General features: G+C 36.7%; 1 protein-coding gene across 4 annotated transcripts in view; it reads left to right on the top strand.

Annotated features, from left to right (window-relative positions):
• PFKP (phosphofructokinase, platelet) overlaps nt 1-19,556 on the top strand; it is a 258,884-nt gene that overhangs the window by 132,322 nt on the left and 107,006 nt on the right. For all 4 annotated transcript variants that reach the window (XM_033931533.1, XM_033931534.1, XM_033931531.1 and 1 more), the window contains exons 10-12: nt 8,004-8,129; nt 14,678-14,742; nt 16,878-16,947. In XM_033931533.1, coding sequence (XP_033787424.1) covers nt 8,004-8,129; nt 14,678-14,742; nt 16,878-16,947 — 261 coding nt within the window. The remainder of the gene's footprint in view (nt 1-8,003; nt 8,130-14,677; nt 14,743-16,877; nt 16,948-19,556) is intronic.

Raw genomic sequence — 19,556 nt, 5'->3', positions numbered from 1 at the left:
CAGTGGAAATAAATCCATATATTTTCAAGACCCTGCAAAACTGAAAGAATTTTTGACACAAAAAGAACCTATGTTTACATAAAAAACAGAATAATTCAGCTGAAGAAAGAAGAAAGAAGATGGAAAAAAGGGAAAATAAAGAAGATTATTAAAAAAAAAAAAAAAAAATTCTTAAGACATAAGAAATGTTATTAATTGGAAAAATAATTCATTGATATAGTGGATGCAATAATATAATATTATTTTATTAAATTAATTATTAATGGATTAATAAAATATTAACATCCACAATCATTAATATTAAAAAAAAAATATAATAAAATATAAAAAAAAAAAAAAAATTTTTTTTTTTAATTATTAAAATATAAATAAATGAATTATTTACTTAAAAATTTATATAAAATACACATTTTAATCAAAATAGAGAATTTATTCAATTATATAGCATATTAATTTATTATGATTAATGAATAATGAAATGATTTACAATGAAAATATCATTAAAAATATTGAAAGGAAATTTTATTATTGCTATATTGAGAATAAGATATAAAAATGAAATATATTAATTTATTATAAATACAATATTTTAATTGTGTAAGAAAATTATAATTTTATGAAATATATACAAGAAAATAATATGATTATTGACAGGATTAATTAATAAAATAGATGTCTACTATAAGATTTTTATTTAATTCAATTATTCAGTCACATTAACTTATTATAAAAAAAAAGAAATTAAGTTATTGATTGGTAGATAATTAATAAAATATGAATTTATTATAAAACTTATTTATTGATATAAAATGTATATTTTATTCAAATATTTATTCAAATTAATTTATTATGAAGATGATCTAAGAAATGATTGAAATGCATTATTATTAATAATAATATTTTTATAAAAATGGATATATTTAATTCACATGATGAATAACAGAATATATAGAGAATAAGAGCTATAGTTGTAATATATTTATTTATTCAGAGTATTATATTACATATATGCATGATATTGAATTTAATTTTATGAATCAAATATATATAATTCTCAATAAATTTATAAAATTTTATAGATTAAATGGACATAATTTACAATTATATAAGGGTGGAAGTATAAAGAATATATTGAATTTAGAAATATGTTTTTGAATAATATAATGAATTATTAGTTGCCTGGGAAAGGAGATTTAGGTTTTGCATGACCAATGCGTGTTCCAAATCAGAATATGATAATGGGTGGGGAGGGAGGGAAAATAATGGGTGGGATAAGAGATAAATTTTTATTGAATGTGCTGGGAACTAATCTTGTAAATTATCATAGAATATTGGTTACAACATAATTATTAATTAGATGGACATAAAAATGTATTCCCTGAATGTCAATGGTTTAAATCATCCTATTAAGAAGAAGAAATTATTATCGTTCCTTAAAAATCAAAATGCGGACATTTACTTCATTCAAGAGACCCATCTTTCAGAAATTGAATCAAAAAAATTATCTGGAGGTTGGATTTCTAAATGTTTATTTGCACCGGCTTTAAAAAAAAAAGCTGGAGTGGCTGTTCTAATAAACAAAAAATGTAATGCAGATTTTAAATTAATTAATTATGATCCCTTAGGAAGATGGGTACATATCGAAATGGTTCTGGGAAATACAACCCTGAATTTATTCAATTTATATGCTCCTAATACGAATCAAATGGAGTTTTTTAAACAAATTCAACAATTACTTTTACCACTTGCTACATCTAATTTAATAGTAGCAGGGGATTTCAATGCTGTAATGGATCCGATATTGGATAAAAAACCAAGTAAAGTTATAAAATCATTAGGTTTAGATAATTTGATTCTATCTTGTGATTTAGTAGATATATGGCGAATTCTTCATTTTAATGATCAGGAATTTTCTTTTTGTTCTCAGGTCCATAAATCTTTTTCACGAATTGATTATATATTTGTTTCTAATAATATAGCGCAGCGTGTACTAAAAGCAATAATTGATCCCATTATAATTTCAGATCATGCTGGTGTGTGGATTAACCTTCAAAATTATGATGTTGAAAACTTTGATTCAATATGGAGATTTAATAATGATTTATTAGAGGATTCAAAATTTCTTGAAGATTTTAAAATAAAAATGCAAGAATTCTTTCAATTTAATGAATCAGATACTATTAATGCTGAGATCTTATGGGATGCTTTTAAAGCAACTATGAGAGGAAATATTATTTCATACTCAACATTTATTAATAAACAAAAAAAAAAACAATTTATTGAAATAGGAAAACAAATTAAATTACTAGAAAATAAATTAATTGAGAAATGGGAAAATAAAACATTACAAGAAATATTAAAATTAAAAGTTAAATATAATGAGATTTCTTCTCAAATTGTGAGAAAAGACATTTTCAATAAACAAGTACAATATTATGGAAATTCAAATAAAGCGGGAAAATTATTAGCAAATTTTCTTAAAGTAAAGAAAAGAAAATCTAAGATTATTGCAATCAAAGATACACAAGGCAACACACATACCAACACAAAAGATATTATAACACAATTTCTTGATTTTTATAAAGAATTATATACTTCCAATTCTTATAAAAATAAAGAACAAGATGGATTAAATTTTTTAAATTCATATATTGGACCAAATATTCCAGATCATATAAAAGGAAGTCTAGAAGAACCTATATCTTTAAAAGAGTTAGAAACAGCATTGAAGTCTCTTAGAGTTGGATCCGCTCCAGGTGGAGATGGGTATACTGTTGAATTTTATAAATTTTTCCAAAATATCATATTACCACATCTGTTAAATTTATATCAATATCAAATAAAGAATGAAAATATTTCTGGTACTATGGCAGAATCGATAATTATAGTTTTACCAAAACCAAACAAAGATCATACTCTTGTATCAAATTACAGGCCTATTTCATTATTGAATGTGGATAACAAATTAATGGCTAAAGTATTAGCATTAAGATTGGCAAAAGCCCTTCCTTTCATTATTGATGTACATCAAACAGGATTTATTACTAAAAGACATTCTTCAAATAATACTAGATTAGCATTCCACTCATTAAATTTAGCAAAAAATATAAATGATCCAGCTTTTTTAATATCTTTAGATGCAGAAAAAGCCTTTGATAGAGTGGAATGGAATTTTATATACCAAGCTTTACAATGGTTTGGTATAGGATCCGGTTTTATTAAAATGATTCAGACATTGTATAGCTCTCCTGGAGCAAGATTATATATTAACAATAATTTATCAAATAGATTTAACTTGCATAGGGGAGTTAGACAAGGATGCCCTTTGTCTCCTTTACTTTTTGATATTGTCCTAGAACCTTTATTAATTGCAATAAACAAAACTAAGGAGATAAGGGGAATATCATTTACCAGTTTTGAATTTAAATTATCTGCATATGCAGATGATATATTATTATATTTAAGAGAACCGGAAACTACTATTCCATGTATACTTAATTTAATAGAAAAATATGGTACTTTTTCTGGATATAAAATTAATTGGAACAAATCTGAAATTCTCCCAATAAATGTTCATTGTACCAAAGGATTATTTGACCCATATTCATTTATTTGGAAAGAAGATGGAATAAAATACTTAGGAATTATGATCAAAAACACAATTGAAGATACAGTCAAAGAGAATGAAAAACTTTTATTGAAAAAAATAACAGAAATGTGTGAACAATGGAATCCACTACATCTTTCTTGGTGGGGAAGAATTCAAACAGTTAAAATGATGATATTGCCTGTGGTTTGTTACCAAATGAGTATGATTCCAATATTTTTTCAGGGGTCATTTTATAAAAAACTTAACAATGTTCTTACAAAATTTGTTTGGTGTGGGAAAAGACCAAGAATCGCTTTAGTATCATTACAAAGACCAATTATGGAAGGGGGGGTAAATTTTCCAAATTTTTATAGGTATCATCAAGCCTATATTTTAAGACAGGGTATGTATTGGATCCTCCCAGACCTTTTAGAAAATGTACCAGATTGGCTGTATTTAGAATGGCGGCTCCTGTTCCCTTTATATCCAGAACAGTTAATAACTATAACAATGCCTAAAAGATACAAAGACCACAGAATTTTATTTGACACTTGGAAAACATTGAGATATATTAGTAATCTATCACCAGAACCTATTGCTAAATCTCTAAATCAATCAATATGGATAAACTCCAGGATCAGAATTGGCGGATTTAAAATCGTCTGGAAACAATGGATAAATGCAGGAATAAGAACATTGAATGATGTTATATCAGAAGGATCACTGCTTAGTTTTTCACAATTGCAAAATAAATTTGGATTAAATAAAACACAATATTTTAAATGGATGCAATTGAAGCAGGCCATTCAGGAAGGGTTCCCTGAATGGAAAAATCTAAATAATCAATATAGTCTACAGGTTCTATGTTTCCAGGCGGATTTTTTGGGTCACCAAGCCGCAAAATGGTACAAACTGATATACGGATTTTTAAATAAAAAAAAGAAAACAGGTCTTAGGGATATTTGGAGTATTGAGATTGGTCAGACAATTTCTGAATCTCAATGGCCACGATTTTGGTCCTGGAAATTAAGATCTACAAGGTCAGCATCTATGAATCAAACATGGTTGTTTTTATTACATAGAGTGTTCTGGACCCCAACGCGCCTGCAAAAAATAGATAGTACTAGATCTAATAGATGCTGGCATTGTAAATTGGAAATTGGGACGTTAGATCATTTAATCTTTTTCTGTCCCTGTGTAAACGCATTTTGGAATTCAATTTGGCCCCAAATTAATAAGTTACTAGAAAATCATGTAGGACTCTCATATGACACTATATTATTTGGCACTGCAATGAGAACTAAGAGTCCGATTTCAGCAAATAATAATAAGCTATTACTAATATTAACAGGAGTCGCCATGCAACAAATTACTCAAAATTGGAAAGATTATACCAAATTAAATTATACGTTCTGGTGGAATTCTGTCTGTCATATTTATAAAATGGAAAAAATAATAGCGTTACAACAGGGAAATCTTCCTAATTTCAAGAAAATTTGGCAACCATTGACAAGTTATTCTAATGATTAGTTTCTTAGCACAATGATAAAAATTATATATGAATGGGGTGGGAATTGATTAATTAATGGAAACATATTATATAAAAATGGGAAGGGAATTATATTTTATATGTTATTGTATAATCTTTATCATATTATATTTTAAATAATATGAATTATTAATGATATAATTTTGATATGTAATAATTAATAATATTATATGTGAATCAAATATTGTAAGAATGGAAAATTTATAAATAAAAATTTAAAAAAAAAAAAATAAATAAAACCAATAGAAGGAATTTTTTTTTCACTCAGAAAATAGTTAAGCTCTGGAACACATTGCCTGAGGATATGGTAAGAGCAGATAGTGTAGCTGGTTTTAAGGAAGGTTTGGTCAAGTTCCTGGAGGAAAAGTCCATAGTTTGTTATTGAGAGGGACATGGGGGAAGCCATTCCTTGCCCTGTATCGGTAGCATGGAATATTGCTACTCCTTGGGTTTTGGCCCGGTACTAGTGACCTGGATTGGCCACCGAGAGAATGGGCTATTGGGCTTGATGGACCATTGGTCTGACCCAGTAAGGCTATTCTTATGTTCTTATTCTCTAGTGTAGCCTTGGCCAGAGAAGGGGCTTATGTCCCTCTTTCTCCCATGGCCTATGATAATACTGGGTCATTCAAAAAATAGCGTCCCATCCAGGGTTAATCCTAGTTTCCCCAGATTGGCTGCATCAGCCTTGGTACACAGATCTGGTCCGTCTACCGAGGGACCAATGTCTCAAACTCTTATCACAGGGTCTAGTGGCCCTGTGGTATCAGGAACATTTTGGGTTTATGGCAGGGCTCTTGAGCACGCAGCATTAGCGCACAAGGGCTACTTGAAGGTGGTCACGGCTACCCTCCTAAGATCTAAGAAATTGACAATTGTTGCGGCCAATGCTAAGGCTTGGATGACTTTTCATTGCTGATATGCGATGCAGAATGTGGAGCCTTTTCAGGCTGTGCTGTCAGTGGTTCTAGCACTTCTTCAGGATGGGCTAGAGAAAGACCTGGAGGTTGCTTCTCTTGCTTTAGGGTTCGAGTGGAAAAAGTTTTTGGCTCTACATCCTGAAGTAGCAAGATTTTTGAAGGGAGCGATGTGACTGCATGGTAAAGTGTGACCCATTGGTAGAATGGGAAGGTGCGGCTCATTGGTAGAGCAGCTGCCTCTGCACCCAGAGGTTGTGAGATCTAATCCTGGTGCTGCTCCTTGTCAGCCTGGCAAGTCAATTAATCCTCTATTGCCCACTGCTTTTGAATGTCAGCTTTGAATGGCAAAGCCACAAAAAGGCAGTATACAAGTCCCCTTTCCCATCTCTCCTGTGTGAGAGCTGTTTCCGACTTGGAATCTTAACATTGTTTTCCATTCTTTCAGCAAGACCCTGTATGAGCCTTTGCAAGAGGTGTCGCTGATGGATGTCTTCTAGTAGTTATTGCTTCAGCTACAAGAATCTCAGCTGCAGGCTCTGTCATACAGAGAGCCTTTCCTCTGGTTTATGGAAGAAGGGGTCTTGCTACTCAAGATACCTTCTTTTCTACCAAAAGCAGTCTCAGGCTTCTACGTGAATCAGAAAGTCTGGCTACTAAGTCTGGCAACTAAGATGTTCCATGCCAAGAGTTTGAAGAAATAGGACAAAGTTTGGGCATTTCTGGATGTAAGGAGAATTCTACATTACCTTGAGGTAATGAATGATTTTCATCTCTCAGATCATCTGTTTGTACTAAGTCCTAGCTGCCTGGGAAGCAGGCTTCTAAGGCTTCCATTTCCAAATGGATTCATATAGTTATTTCTTCAGCATATATCAGGTATGGTAAGCAACCACCAATTTCTTTGGGAGTGCACTCTATGAGGAGGGTGGTTGATTTATGGGCGGGGTTCTTGGCAGTTCTGCCCGAGATTTGTAGGGCAGCTATGTGGTCCACCTTCCATATCTTTGTGAAAGCTTACAGGGTGGATGTGGCAGCATGAATGGACACCATTTTTGGGTCCTCTGTGCTAGCAGCAGACTCACCTTTCCTGCGCTAGACATAGGGGACTGCTTTGGTACGTCCCACTGGTTCAAGACTCGTATGCCTTTTGCACTAGAAGGGAAGATTAAGTTCTTACTTCAGTAACTTTCTTTGCAGTAGAAAGGCATATGAATCTTTAAGGCCCGCCCTGCTAGATTTAGATTTAACCTGCTTAATGTCTCGGATGTGTATGTTTTTTAGATGCTTGACCTTCTCTTGTCAAACAAGTCTAAAGAGTGATGATTGCCCAGAAGGTCTCCACAGTGTCTAGAGATATCCTCGAGAGAGAAGAGATTTGTAGATTTAAAAAAAAACCCAACAAAATTAATAATAAATATTTAGCAATTGGGAGACAGAAGTGTTAGTGCCGGTTGCACTCAGGTAGGTGGCCTGTTGGGTTCCACATTGTTTTTTATTTTTCTTTTGGTGCTAGTTTTCTTTAACTGTATTTAGTTAATGGCAGAGCAAACTTGACTTCGTCAGGGAGTTCCCTATGCCCCTTCTCTTTCATTTTCCTGTTGTAGTGGTTGAAATGAACTGAGGAGCAGAGCACAGTGCAGAGAAGGGGATGCAGAGCCAAAAAATGTAGATAACGCCTTTTACACAAACTCACAGGTAGAGGTGAATAACCCACTGATTCAAGACTCATATGCCTTTCTACTAGAAAGAATATTATTGAGGTAAAAACTTTATCTTCCCTTGTAGGCCCTTTCCAATAACTTTTATACTACCAGCTTGAATGTACAGAAGTCTTCATTGATGTACGAAACCATTTAAACTTTCATTTGGTAACAGAAGAATGATTTGAAAAGAACACTACATATGTATTTATCTTTAGCATCTTTCTGCTCTCTTTACATCCTAGGCAAGTCGTATGGGTGTAGAAGCTGTACTTGCTCTGTTAGAGGCCACCCCAGTTACCCCTGCCTGCGTTGTGTCTCTGTGTGGAAACCAATCTGTGCGCCTGCCTCTAATGGAATGTGTGCAGATGGTAAGTTCCTGGATCAAGGCCAGCTTCTAGCTGTTTATTAACTAAAGTACAATGCTGTTTGTAACAAAGAGGGCCTGGGAGTGATGATGGCTAAAGCAAATACATGAAGAATAGGGCTAGTCTATCTTTAGCACTAATGAACTGGATATAACAGAAACCCATACATGGAGTATTAATATCAGAAGGTTGTATAGATCCATATGGAGGCAGTTTAGAAAGTATTTTACCCTCTGTGTGCTATTTCACAGTGCCTGTATTTTTAACACTGAAAAAGGAAGAAAGGTTTTGGTTAGGGAAGGAAAAGTAGACATGGCAAGAGGAGAGGCAATACAAGCTTAATACTGATTGAGAAGAGTATGAAAAGGGAGGGGTCTAGAAGACTCAGCTGTTCTGTTTAGGTGGAGGACTTTTGCATTTTGCACCATATAGCACAGAAGATTGATATAGGGGGTTGCACATGTTAAAAATGCATTAAACAGAGTCCCTTTTCACATCTGGTTTTGCACTTCAGCACCATGAGCTAGATGCTAAGCTAATTATGATGTATATGGTAAAATGCAGATATAGTGTCTGCATTAAAAATGCTTTTTACGTGCCCTGACGTTCAGGTATGTAGCAATTGGTCTGCTGGTTTACTTAATCACGGACTGCCCTGAAATCTTTAGGCTGTACCAGCAGCAGGTGAAAAGATACAGTTCTCAACTTAAGCAGCAGATTTAAAAATTTCAGCAAGCCTCTTTGTGGCATGTATGATGGAAACTTCTGTCCTGTGGCTGATAAACAGTACTGCCTGATTCACAATTACAAACTCTAAATACAGCTCTATCTTCATTGCTTTCAATAATATTCATGGATTCAAGCACAGAAGATCATATCATATAAGTCTTGTCTATCAATGTAGACCTCAGTAGTACCACCAGTATGTGTGTTAAACTTTGTACACACAAGAATTGCCATCTCCGGATCAGACCCTAAGTCCATCAAGTCCGGCGAACCACGCACGCGGAGGCCCCGCCAGGTGTACCCTGGCATAGTTTTAATCCCCATAACACTCTAAGCTTCTCATAAAGAGATGTGCATCTAGTTTACCCTTACCTGTATCGTTTTATGCCACTCATAAGAAGATGTGCATCTAGTTTACCTTAAATCCTATCTCTTCTGGGAGAGCATTCCAGGTGTCCACCACTCGTTGCGTGAAGCAGAACTTCCTAATATTTGTCCTGAACTTGTCCCCCCTTAGCTTCAGTCCATGTCCACTTGTCCGTGTCATATTGGACATTGTAAATAATTTTTTTTTCCTGCTCTATTTTGTCGATTCCTTTCAGTATTTTGAAAGTCTCGATCATATCCCCTCGCAGTCTCCTCTTCTCAAGGGAGAACAATCCCAGTCTCTTAAGTCATTCCTCGTATTCCAAGTTCTCCATATCTTTTATTAGCTTCGTTGCTCGTCTCTGCACCCTCTCCAGCAGTTTTATATACTTCTTTAGGTATGGAGACCAATGTTGGACGCAGTATTCCAAGTGTGGTCTGACCATCGCTATATAAAGCGGCATTATTACTTTCTCTGATCTACTCGTGATTCCCTTCTTTATCATGCCTACCATTCTATTTGCGTTCTTCGCTGCTGCCGCGCATTGCACCGACGGCTTTAGGGTCCTATCAATTAGTACACCCAGATCCTTTTCCTGTTCAGTTTTTCCCAGAGTTGCACCTGACATACTATACTTGTGTTCCTTATTCTTTCTGCCTAAGTGCATCACTTTGCATTTTTCCACATTAAACTTCATCTGCCATTTATCCAATTGACTCAAGTTGCTCTGGAGTTTCTCACTGTCCTTCTGCGATTTGATTGCCCAGCATAGCTTTGTGTCATCTGAAAACTTGATGATCTCATTGGATGTTCCATTCTCTAGGTCATTGATGAAAATATTAAATAAGATGGGCCCAAGTACCGAGCCCTGGGGCACACCGCTAGTCACATTCTCCCAGTCTGAGAACTTCCCATTTATGCCTACTCTCTGCCTTCTGTTCTCCAGCCATTTGCCTATCCATCTTAGTATATCACCTTCTATTCCATGGCCTTGCAGTTTCCTGAGAAGTCTTACATGTGGAACATTGTCAAATGCTTTCTGAAAATCCAAGTATATATTATCCACCGGTTCTCCATTATCAATTTGTTTGTTCACTGTCTCAAAAAATTGAAGTAGGTTCGTCAAACATGACTTCCCTTTCCTGAATCCATGTTGGGCTGGCTCTCATCAGGTCATGTGCGTCTAAGTGCCGGATTATGCTATCCTTGATCAGCGCCTCAACCATCTTCCCAGGGACTGACGTGAGACTCACAGGTCTATAGTTGCCTGGCACTCCTCTTGATCCTTTTTTAAATATCGGCGTGACGTTCGCTATCTTCCAGTCATCCGGTATCTGTCCTGTTTTGATTGACAGGTTGGCAAGTTTTTGCAATAGTTCTCCGATTTTCCACTTTTAGCTTTTTCAAGACTCTCGAATGGATTCCGTCTAGTCCAGGAGATTTGTCACTTTTGAGTTTGTCGATCTGGCGGTAAATCTGGTCCAAGTCCACTTCTACTGTGGTGAGACTGTCCTCTGTTACTCTTTTGAACACTTTCACTGCTTCTGGAATTGTTGCAGTGTCCTCCTTTGTAAAGACAGAAGCAAGGAAGGAATTTAGTCTGTCTGCAATTTGTTTGTCTTCCTTGATGTACCCTTTCCTTTCCTGGTCGTCCAGCTGTCCCACTGCCTCTTTTGCGGGTTTTCTCCCTTTCACGTACCTAAAGAAGGGCTTGAAGTTTTTGACCTCCTGCGCTATTTTCTCCTCATAGTCCTTTTTGGCATCCCTCACCGCCCTGTGACATTTCTTCTGATTATCTTTGTGTTTGTTCCAAGTTTCTGATGTTTTCATGCGTTTCTATGTTTTAAAGGAGTCCTTTTCTTTTATGGCTTCCTTCACCTCTTTAGTAAGCCACGCCGGCTCTCTTTTGCCTTTGGTTTTCTTTGCTTTGGACATCTGTGGAATGTAGAGGCTTTGTGCTTCCGTGATAGTATCTTTCAGATTGGACCATGCCTGTTCTATCATTTTGAGTTTGCCCATCTTTTTCTTGATCCGTTGTTTCACCATGACTCTCACATACAGAATATGGGCCCCGAAATTCTTCATTGGTCTCAATCTTTCAAATATTTTTCAATACTTTCTACATTATAAGTTATATTGCTTTTAAATAAATAGATACTTATCTTAATCTACGCGGGTGGGGGTAGGCCCTCCGACATAGACCTATGTTTTGTCCGAAGGGCTTTATCAAAGAAATCCCCCTTAGATCAAACAACCTAAGTGGTTAAATCTATGGACGCGGGAAGCATGGGTCGTTTGATCTAAGGGGGATTTCTTTAAAAATTTATAAATTTATTCTCTCAATCATTTATGTGAATTTCCCCTAAAAAATCTGAACTAATCACCATTAAGCAACAATTATATCTTCTTCCTTCCTTCCTTGAAATTCATTACTTTAACCTCTTCCCCCTAAATTAATAGCGAATACAGTAAAACCTTGGATTGCAAGTGTTTTGCAAGACAAGCAAAATATTTTATTAAATTTTAACTTGATATACAAGCAATGTCTTGCAATACAAGTACGTACAGTATAGACACATCACAACTGAGCCGATGATTCTTCTATCTCTGACACTGCAGGAGTGTAGTGACTGTTCTAAATGAGCGAGGTCTTGTAATACGAGTACATAGAGTATACACGCGTCACATCATCACAACTAAGCCGATGGTTCTTCTCTCTCTGATGCTGCAGGAGTGTAGTGACTGTTCTAAACGAGCGAGGTCTTGTAATATGAGTACAAAGAGTATACACGCGTCACATCATCACAACTGAGCCAATGGTTCTTCTCTCTCTGACGCTGCAGGAGTGTAGTGACTGTTCTAAAGTACTAAAGTTTTTGGGTTGTGGAACGAATCTTCTGAGTTTCCATTATTTCCTATGGGGAAATTTGTTTTGATATACGAGTGCTTTGGATTACGAGCATGCTTCTGGAACGAATTATGCTCGCAAACCAAGGTTTTACTGTATATCTAAAATAAGTTCATCCTTATACATATACCTGAAATTAAAACCCCAGATTTTCTTTGTTATTAACAGTATATTCGCATTCAATCTTTAACCTTTAACTAATTAATTTCAATATACATCTGTCTATACCTAATACTACAGACAATTCATGACATTTACCCTACATTTCATGCTACTGTATATAATAAATTTTTCTCAAATCAAATACAACTCATTGTAAAAACTTTAAATTCATTAAAGAAAGAGTTCCCATCTCAAGCATATATTGTAAATTTTAAAGAAAAAATATCTCTTTTCTTTTTCTTGTAACTTGTAAGTAAAATTCATCAGAGACTCCTCAAGTAATCAACAACCTTGAACTTTCCTTTATCCCAGGACAAGCAGGCAGCATATTCTCACATGTGGGTGACGTCATCTACGGAGCCCCAGCGCGGACAGCTTTTCAAGCAAACTTGATTGAAGTTTCAAGTTTGCTACACTGCACCACGCATGTGCATGCCTTCTCGCCCACTAGAGGGCGCATCCCACCTCGTGGTCCTCAGTTCAGTTTTTTCCGCGGAGCCAGAAGCCCTGTGGAATTTGAGCTCTGCTATTTTTGCCTTCTGTCGCCGCATCCGGTGTTTTTTAATCGGTCGTTGTGCTTTATTTTCTCTTTTCTTTTGTTTTGTACTTATTCTAAAAAAAAAAAAAAAAGTTTTTCTCTCCGTTCGGCTCCGGGGGCTCCCGTGAGCCGCGACCCGGCCGTCCTTGCTTTCGGTCGGTTCGGTTTTCATGTCCCGTCCCTTGACGGGTTTCAAGAAGTGCACCCGGTGTGAGCGGTTACTTTCCATCACTGACCCACACCGGTGGTGCTTGCTCTGCCTAGGGCCCGAGCATCCGACTGACTCGTGCTAATGAAATATTTTCCATGTCTATGAAGGTGTTTTAAAAGTTCAAACAATCAAAATTGAATGTTCATCTTGCAAATAACCTCTTTCTTCCATCCATTATATCTCTAATATCCAGTTAAAGATTATCTGCTTTTTGATTGTTTTTTCCCCTTTTTCTTTTGTACTTTCAAACTATATCAGCATGCAGTAAAACTTCCAGTACCATTTTTATTTTTCTCACCCTTCAAGTCTTACAACAATAAACAATATTATGGGGGGGGGGGGGGGGCGTGGCTTGGAGCACGCAAGATGGAGGCATAACCGCAGCGCTCCTCAAGCCCAGGCAATTAACTGAAAAGTTGAAAGGCTTCACGAACTTCGTTCCTTCCAAAAACAGAAGAAAACCCTGTTAGATATGGTGGCAGCACGGCAAGGGAAGTCGGACACACCAGGCACATCAGGCGGACCGCAAAATGGTCAAAGCATACCCAGCTGACACCGTTGAAAGTGCCGATAAATCTGGAAGACGAGGATGTGCCTGATAAGGCAGACATTATGGCGGAGTTGATGAAAATTAAACTGATGCTGCAAGACAATGCGAATAGAATAATGGAAGTGAAGGAGGAAGTTGTGAATTTAAACCAACAGATGAAGATCGCTAATCAAAGAATGACACAGATTGAAAACAGAGTCGAACAAATGGAGATTATCACGCGCAAGTGTGAAACAGGAAGACAAACTATTGAACTGTTAAAGAGACAACTTGAAGATTATGAAAATTGAGGAAGGAGAAAGAATATAAGAATAATTGGATTGGCTGAAAAATTGGAAGGGGGAGTGCTGTCCAGTTCTTGGAAAACTTATTATCCAAGATTTTACAATTGAATTCAAAAAGGCCGTTGGAGATAGAACGGGCTCACCGAATTCCATCAAAACGTTCAGCAAACCAGGTTGGTTCAAGGCCCTTAATTTTCAGATTGTTTCGTTTCCAACAAGCTTTGGAAATATTAAAGTTGGCCAAATCTGATAGGAATTTAAACTTTAAGGGCTCAAAGTTGCTGCTGGTGCCAGATTTTGCAAAAACTACGGCCAATACAAGAAAGCAGTTCCTTATGATGAGACAGAAGATGAGAGAAAAAGGGCTCACTTATGGATTATATTATCCCATCAACAATGAGAGTTACAAGTGGGAATAAGACTTTTCATTTTCAAGATCCTGAAAAACTAAAGGATTTTTTTTTTATCAAAGTCTGAAACAATATCTACTTAAACTGATCATAATTTAGTTACTTGATCATAATAGCAATATAACTTATAATATAGAAAGTATTGAAAAATATTTGAAAGATTGAGACCAATGAAGAATTTTAGTGCCCATATTCTGTATGTGTACAAGGTTTAACATACATACGGGTGGTACTACTGAGGTCTACATTGATAGATAGGACTTATATGATATGATCTTCTGTGATCCACAATTAGGCATCTTATCAATGCATTTTGTCATCCTTTAGTTGATATTCCTAATTTCCTCACTCAATTGTGGCTTTTATAGTTGTTTGTTTATTTTTGTTTTTTAAAGACTCAAGAAGTTCAGAAAGCAATGGATGAAAAACGGTTTGAGGATGCAGTAAAACTACGTGGAAGGTATGTATCTTCATTGACAAAATCAGGATTATTTTGATAATCTTGGGTCCTTTGTCTCTTATCAGCAAGAAGAAGCAACAGTAGACTACGGAGTAGTTCTCGATGATGATGATCGGGATTGTGAAAGGATAAATACTGCTGTTTGCTTTCATACTCTAGAGCAGTAGTTCTCAACCCAACCCTCAGAACACAACTCACCAGTCAAGTTGTTGGGATACACACAATGAATACTATGCATGAGATAAATTTGTGTACAGTGGAGGTAGTGCATGAAAATTTATTTCATGCATATTAATTATGGATATCTTTAAAACCTGACTGGCTAGATATGGCCTGAGGGCTGGGTTAAGAACCCCCGCTTTTGAGTTTAGGTGTATATGGAGAGTGTACAGCTTGGTGCTCAGTTTCATTGTATTGTTCTGCCATTAAAGAAGGATTAGTCCAACAATTGTGAAAACACACTATGCTGTATTTGCCATTTTCCTTCTATTTCTTCCTTTATAGAAAAAGATACAAAAGAGTGAATGATGCAGGTGTGGGTAGAGTATTTTCCAGAAAGCTAACATGAAAGTGAAGTGCATTTGAACAGAGACAGAAAAGTTTTAAGCATTGAGTTCATCCCAATCAGTGGAGGGTTATTTGACTATTAAGTGTCTTCCATGACATGAAAGAAAGTCATAATTTGACCAGTTCCCTTTTTTTGCATATGTTGACGTTCAGGCTAGAGATTCTGAAGACTTGAATATATAGCTTCTATATTACTTAGGGGCTCACAAGGAGACACTTCTTTTTTAGACTAATAATTTCTCTTCTCTTCTTCAGTAGAGAATGTCTAACCTATTTAAGCTGGGATGTTAGTTTAAAAGCCATCTGTAATTACAGAATTATTTCTTTAGTTCTTTCAGTGTCTATGACTCTGTACAAGACAATATGATGGAACTATTTTACTGGTACCTGTTCATATTTTATTTTGGATGTCTCACTTTTCTCCATCATCGCAGATTTTTACCATCCCACTTCCACCTTCATGTCCATCCTCAGCATCTCTCTTCTGATCCTTAGATCCTGGGAGTTAATTTTTTGACCTATGTATTATTCCTCTTAGCACCAAGCACTGTCACCCCAACTCACTCAACCTCTGCACCATCGTCCTTGTTGATACCCATTGCACAGGAGGGATCCAGTCAGGTGGGTGGAAACCCAACTGGGGAAGGTTTGAGTTTGGTGGTGTTTTGGTGGTGGGGAGGTCTGAGGCTAGGCACACTGTATCTATCATTCCTGAAATCATAATTACACTTTACCTTTTAGTTCACTCTTCTGCTTAACTGAGGTGTCCAACTCATTTCTAAAGTCCAGCAAGCCACTTTCATTTTCAGGATCTTTCCAGTGAATATGCAGATTATATTTTTGCATATATTGCCTCAGTTGTATGCAAATATATATTGCACACATTTATTGGGATGGCTTGAAAACTAGACACTTCTGCTTTAAAGCTATGCACATGCATGCCCTCTGGTAGCTAAAGGGAGCAAATAGCCCTTTTGAGGTGGTTCTGTTACCATGAGTTGGCCAACAGGTTGTCCTGTAGGATAGTGGTTTTCAACCCAGTCTGCAGGGACCTCCTGGCCGGTCAGGTTTTCAGGATACCCAGAATGGATATGCATGAAAGAAATTTGCATGAATAGAAGAAGTGCATGCTAATACATCTTGTGCCTATTCCTTGTGGATATCTTGAAAACCCAACTGGCCAAGTTGTTTCTAAGAACTGGGTTGAAAAACCTTGCTATAAAATGATACTCGGTTGCCTCTTTCTGGGAACTGTGATTATTATCTTAATTCTCTTTCATGGAAGCAAATACCACCATGCACTAGACCAGTGGTTCCCAACCCTGTCCTGGAAGACCACCAGGCCAATAGAGTTTTCAGGATAGCCCTAATGAATATGCATGGAGCAGATTTGCATGCCTCTCACTTCAATTATATGCAAATCTCTCTCATGCATATTCATTAGGGCTAGCCTGAAAGCCCGATTGGCCTGGTGGTCCTCCAGGACAGGGTTGGGAACCACTGCACTAGACCATCAGCTTAACCTTTATTTGTGTTTCTAACCACTATTCTGTTTTGGGTTTTTTTAGGAGCTTTGAGAACAATCTTAACACCTACAAACTGCTATCCCACAAAAAATCTGTTTCTGAGCTTCCAAAGGTAAGATACATGTTGGAATCATAGATGTGAGAAATCTTCTGATAATAAGATTTGCCTTGGTAGGAGTGGTGAGCTAAGTTTCACACTGTAGCTTCTCTGATATCTGCCTTGTATGGTCTGCCACTGCTGACCCCTCTTCTGCAGCCAGCCTATAGAAAGCTGCTGCTGGATCTTTTCACAGTGATGGGTAGTAGGCCTTTGTTGACCCCAGTTTCTCCTGTGTGTAAATTACTTTGACTATCAACTCCATAGTTACCAAGAAATGTGTCTTCCTTGTTAATCTTATTGTATATCAGGCACTTGAATCATGGAGATAAAAATTCCTAATGGCAATTCTGGTCCTAGATCTTAACATATGCAGTAAGCTTGAATTAGAGCCATGCATTAACACTTAGCACCTGGCTTCCTAATGCAAGAGTAACACCAAAGTTCTGCTTTGCAATGTAGTAACCAATAGTATGCAAATAAACCTCGTGCAAAAAATGTACATTAATATAGGAGAGCTCATGGAAGCATAGTTACAGCTCTGTGCTAGTGTCAGTTAGATGTTTTTTGCACAAGATCTCAAGTTGACATTAGCTCAGATCTGACTCTGATTTCACTCCCCCCCTCCCCCCCCCCGGATGTTCTGGAATACCTACGCCATCCCCTTCAGCTCACAGATGACACTATTGGCTCACGTGGGCCCCTATCTCATGCTGCCAGTTGCCCAGTTCTCTCCCCAGCACACCTGTGTGTTGAAAGGCTGGAGTGATGCCCATTTGCTCCTTGCATCACACATGAAAACTGGTGACATCTGCCCCTTCAGGGTACATTCTAGAATACATTTTTGGGAGTCAGTCTGCCAAATGAGGCAATTGTCTTTATGTAGACCGAGTAGGGCCAAGAATGCCAATTTTCACTGTTGTGGCACAGTGGCGGGAGTGAATGGGTATTGCTTCTGCCTTCCAAATTAATGGTATACAGGGAGGGCAGTGGGGGAGGAATCATGGACTCCACTTTGGCTACTAGGGTCTTTTGTGGGATCATGAAATGGGAGGTCTGGGGGACCCACTTGAGTCCCCCAGACCTCCCATTACGGATATTTTTGGGTGTGGTGGATGGAAGAAATCCTCTGCTCCGGCACTTCATCTTTATGCCAACTGTGAGCTGGTGTGCAGATTTTATGCTTCAAAATGAGTGAAAAACTGTGCTAGATATAGTGCATTTTAAAAAAATCAGGAGCAATTTAATATGCAATATGTTTTGCATGCCTACTACACTACGTTTTTTAGTGCACTGGTTTTATGCTGGTTTTCTTGTTCTATTCTTTCTGCAATAGGATTAAGCTTAGAACAGGTAAATCAAGCATAAATTGCTGTGCCAATGGGTAGTGCAGCTTAATGTTTAGGTGTACTTACCCCTAACTAGTTGCACACACTGTTCTGTTACAGCTGCAATAAAAGTTAATAGGTTATCTTGGGAAACAGAGAACTTCGCTAAACAGTGTAAAAGATCCAATGTTTTATTTATTTTGGCAATGGATTCCTCTTGATTCACTACTTTTAGATATGATTTACAATCTCTTACATTATACTTGGAGCTACAAGAAGGGCCTTGCTATGCCACTTATTCCACTGGCTTGGCAAAATTCTTCACACTCTTCTGCACCTTTCATATTCTGTTATCTGAAAAATACAATTCAAAAAGCATTTGTTTCACTAATATACGCAACATATCCTATACTTTTTTTTTATTATGAAAGAACAATTTATAGAAATAAACCAAAAGGCCTTGATTGCATAAGCCTTCATACCCTTTGTCACAGCAAAACCAAATTAACTCTGTTTCCAAAAACTACTTTAACAAGGTCCATAGTAAGTTAAATAGAGCCCATCTGTGCCTGGTCAAGGTAGTAGAGTTGATCTGAAGAATCAATCCATTCAAAAAGTGAATTTGAAGCAAAGATTTATTCATGCTGAACTGCCAAACCCCCCCCCCCCCCAAAAAAAAAAAAAAAAAACAACAGCCCGCCAGATAAGTTATTCAAAGGTAGATTGGGGGAAGATTTATTTATTTTTTTTAATATAAATATGTTTGTTTGAATATTCTTTGAGGGACACTGACAGGACTATCAAAAGAGGTGACTGTTTGGTACCACCAAGGCTATTCCAGGATTAGGTTGTCCCTCCATGGGATTAGGAAATTGCTGGCAATGGGTACTGTGAGAGCTAAGCTTACTTGAAAAGAGGTCTCATGTTAGACTGAGGAAAATGTTGACTGTTCAACAATTTCTAGATTATGCAACAAATATGACTTGTACAAGAGATGGTAAGAAGGAAGTCAATGCTAAAGAAAAGCCATGTGCATTTAGGGGCTGATTCTGTATAGGATACTGGTTTTAGTGGCTGCCTAAGAAGCGGCTGAGACTTGCACATCGGTGTCCTATACAGAATCGCGTTTAGGACATTTTCAACATGGATATTTTTCTGATCAAAAATGGGGTATAAATGGGCAACAAAATAAGCAACTCAGGAATCCAAGATGGCAGATATATGCTGAGGCGCCACGGATCTCTTACCTTCATAGTTGTTTTTCTGGATATGGGGTATAAAGTTAGACATCCCGGT

Source organism: Geotrypetes seraphini, chromosome 2 (assembly GCF_902459505.1).
Source record: "Geotrypetes seraphini chromosome 2, aGeoSer1.1, whole genome shotgun sequence".
NCBI lineage: Eukaryota > Metazoa > Chordata > Amphibia > Gymnophiona > Dermophiidae > Geotrypetes > Geotrypetes seraphini.
This window is presented reverse-complemented; position numbering and strand designations above follow the sequence as displayed.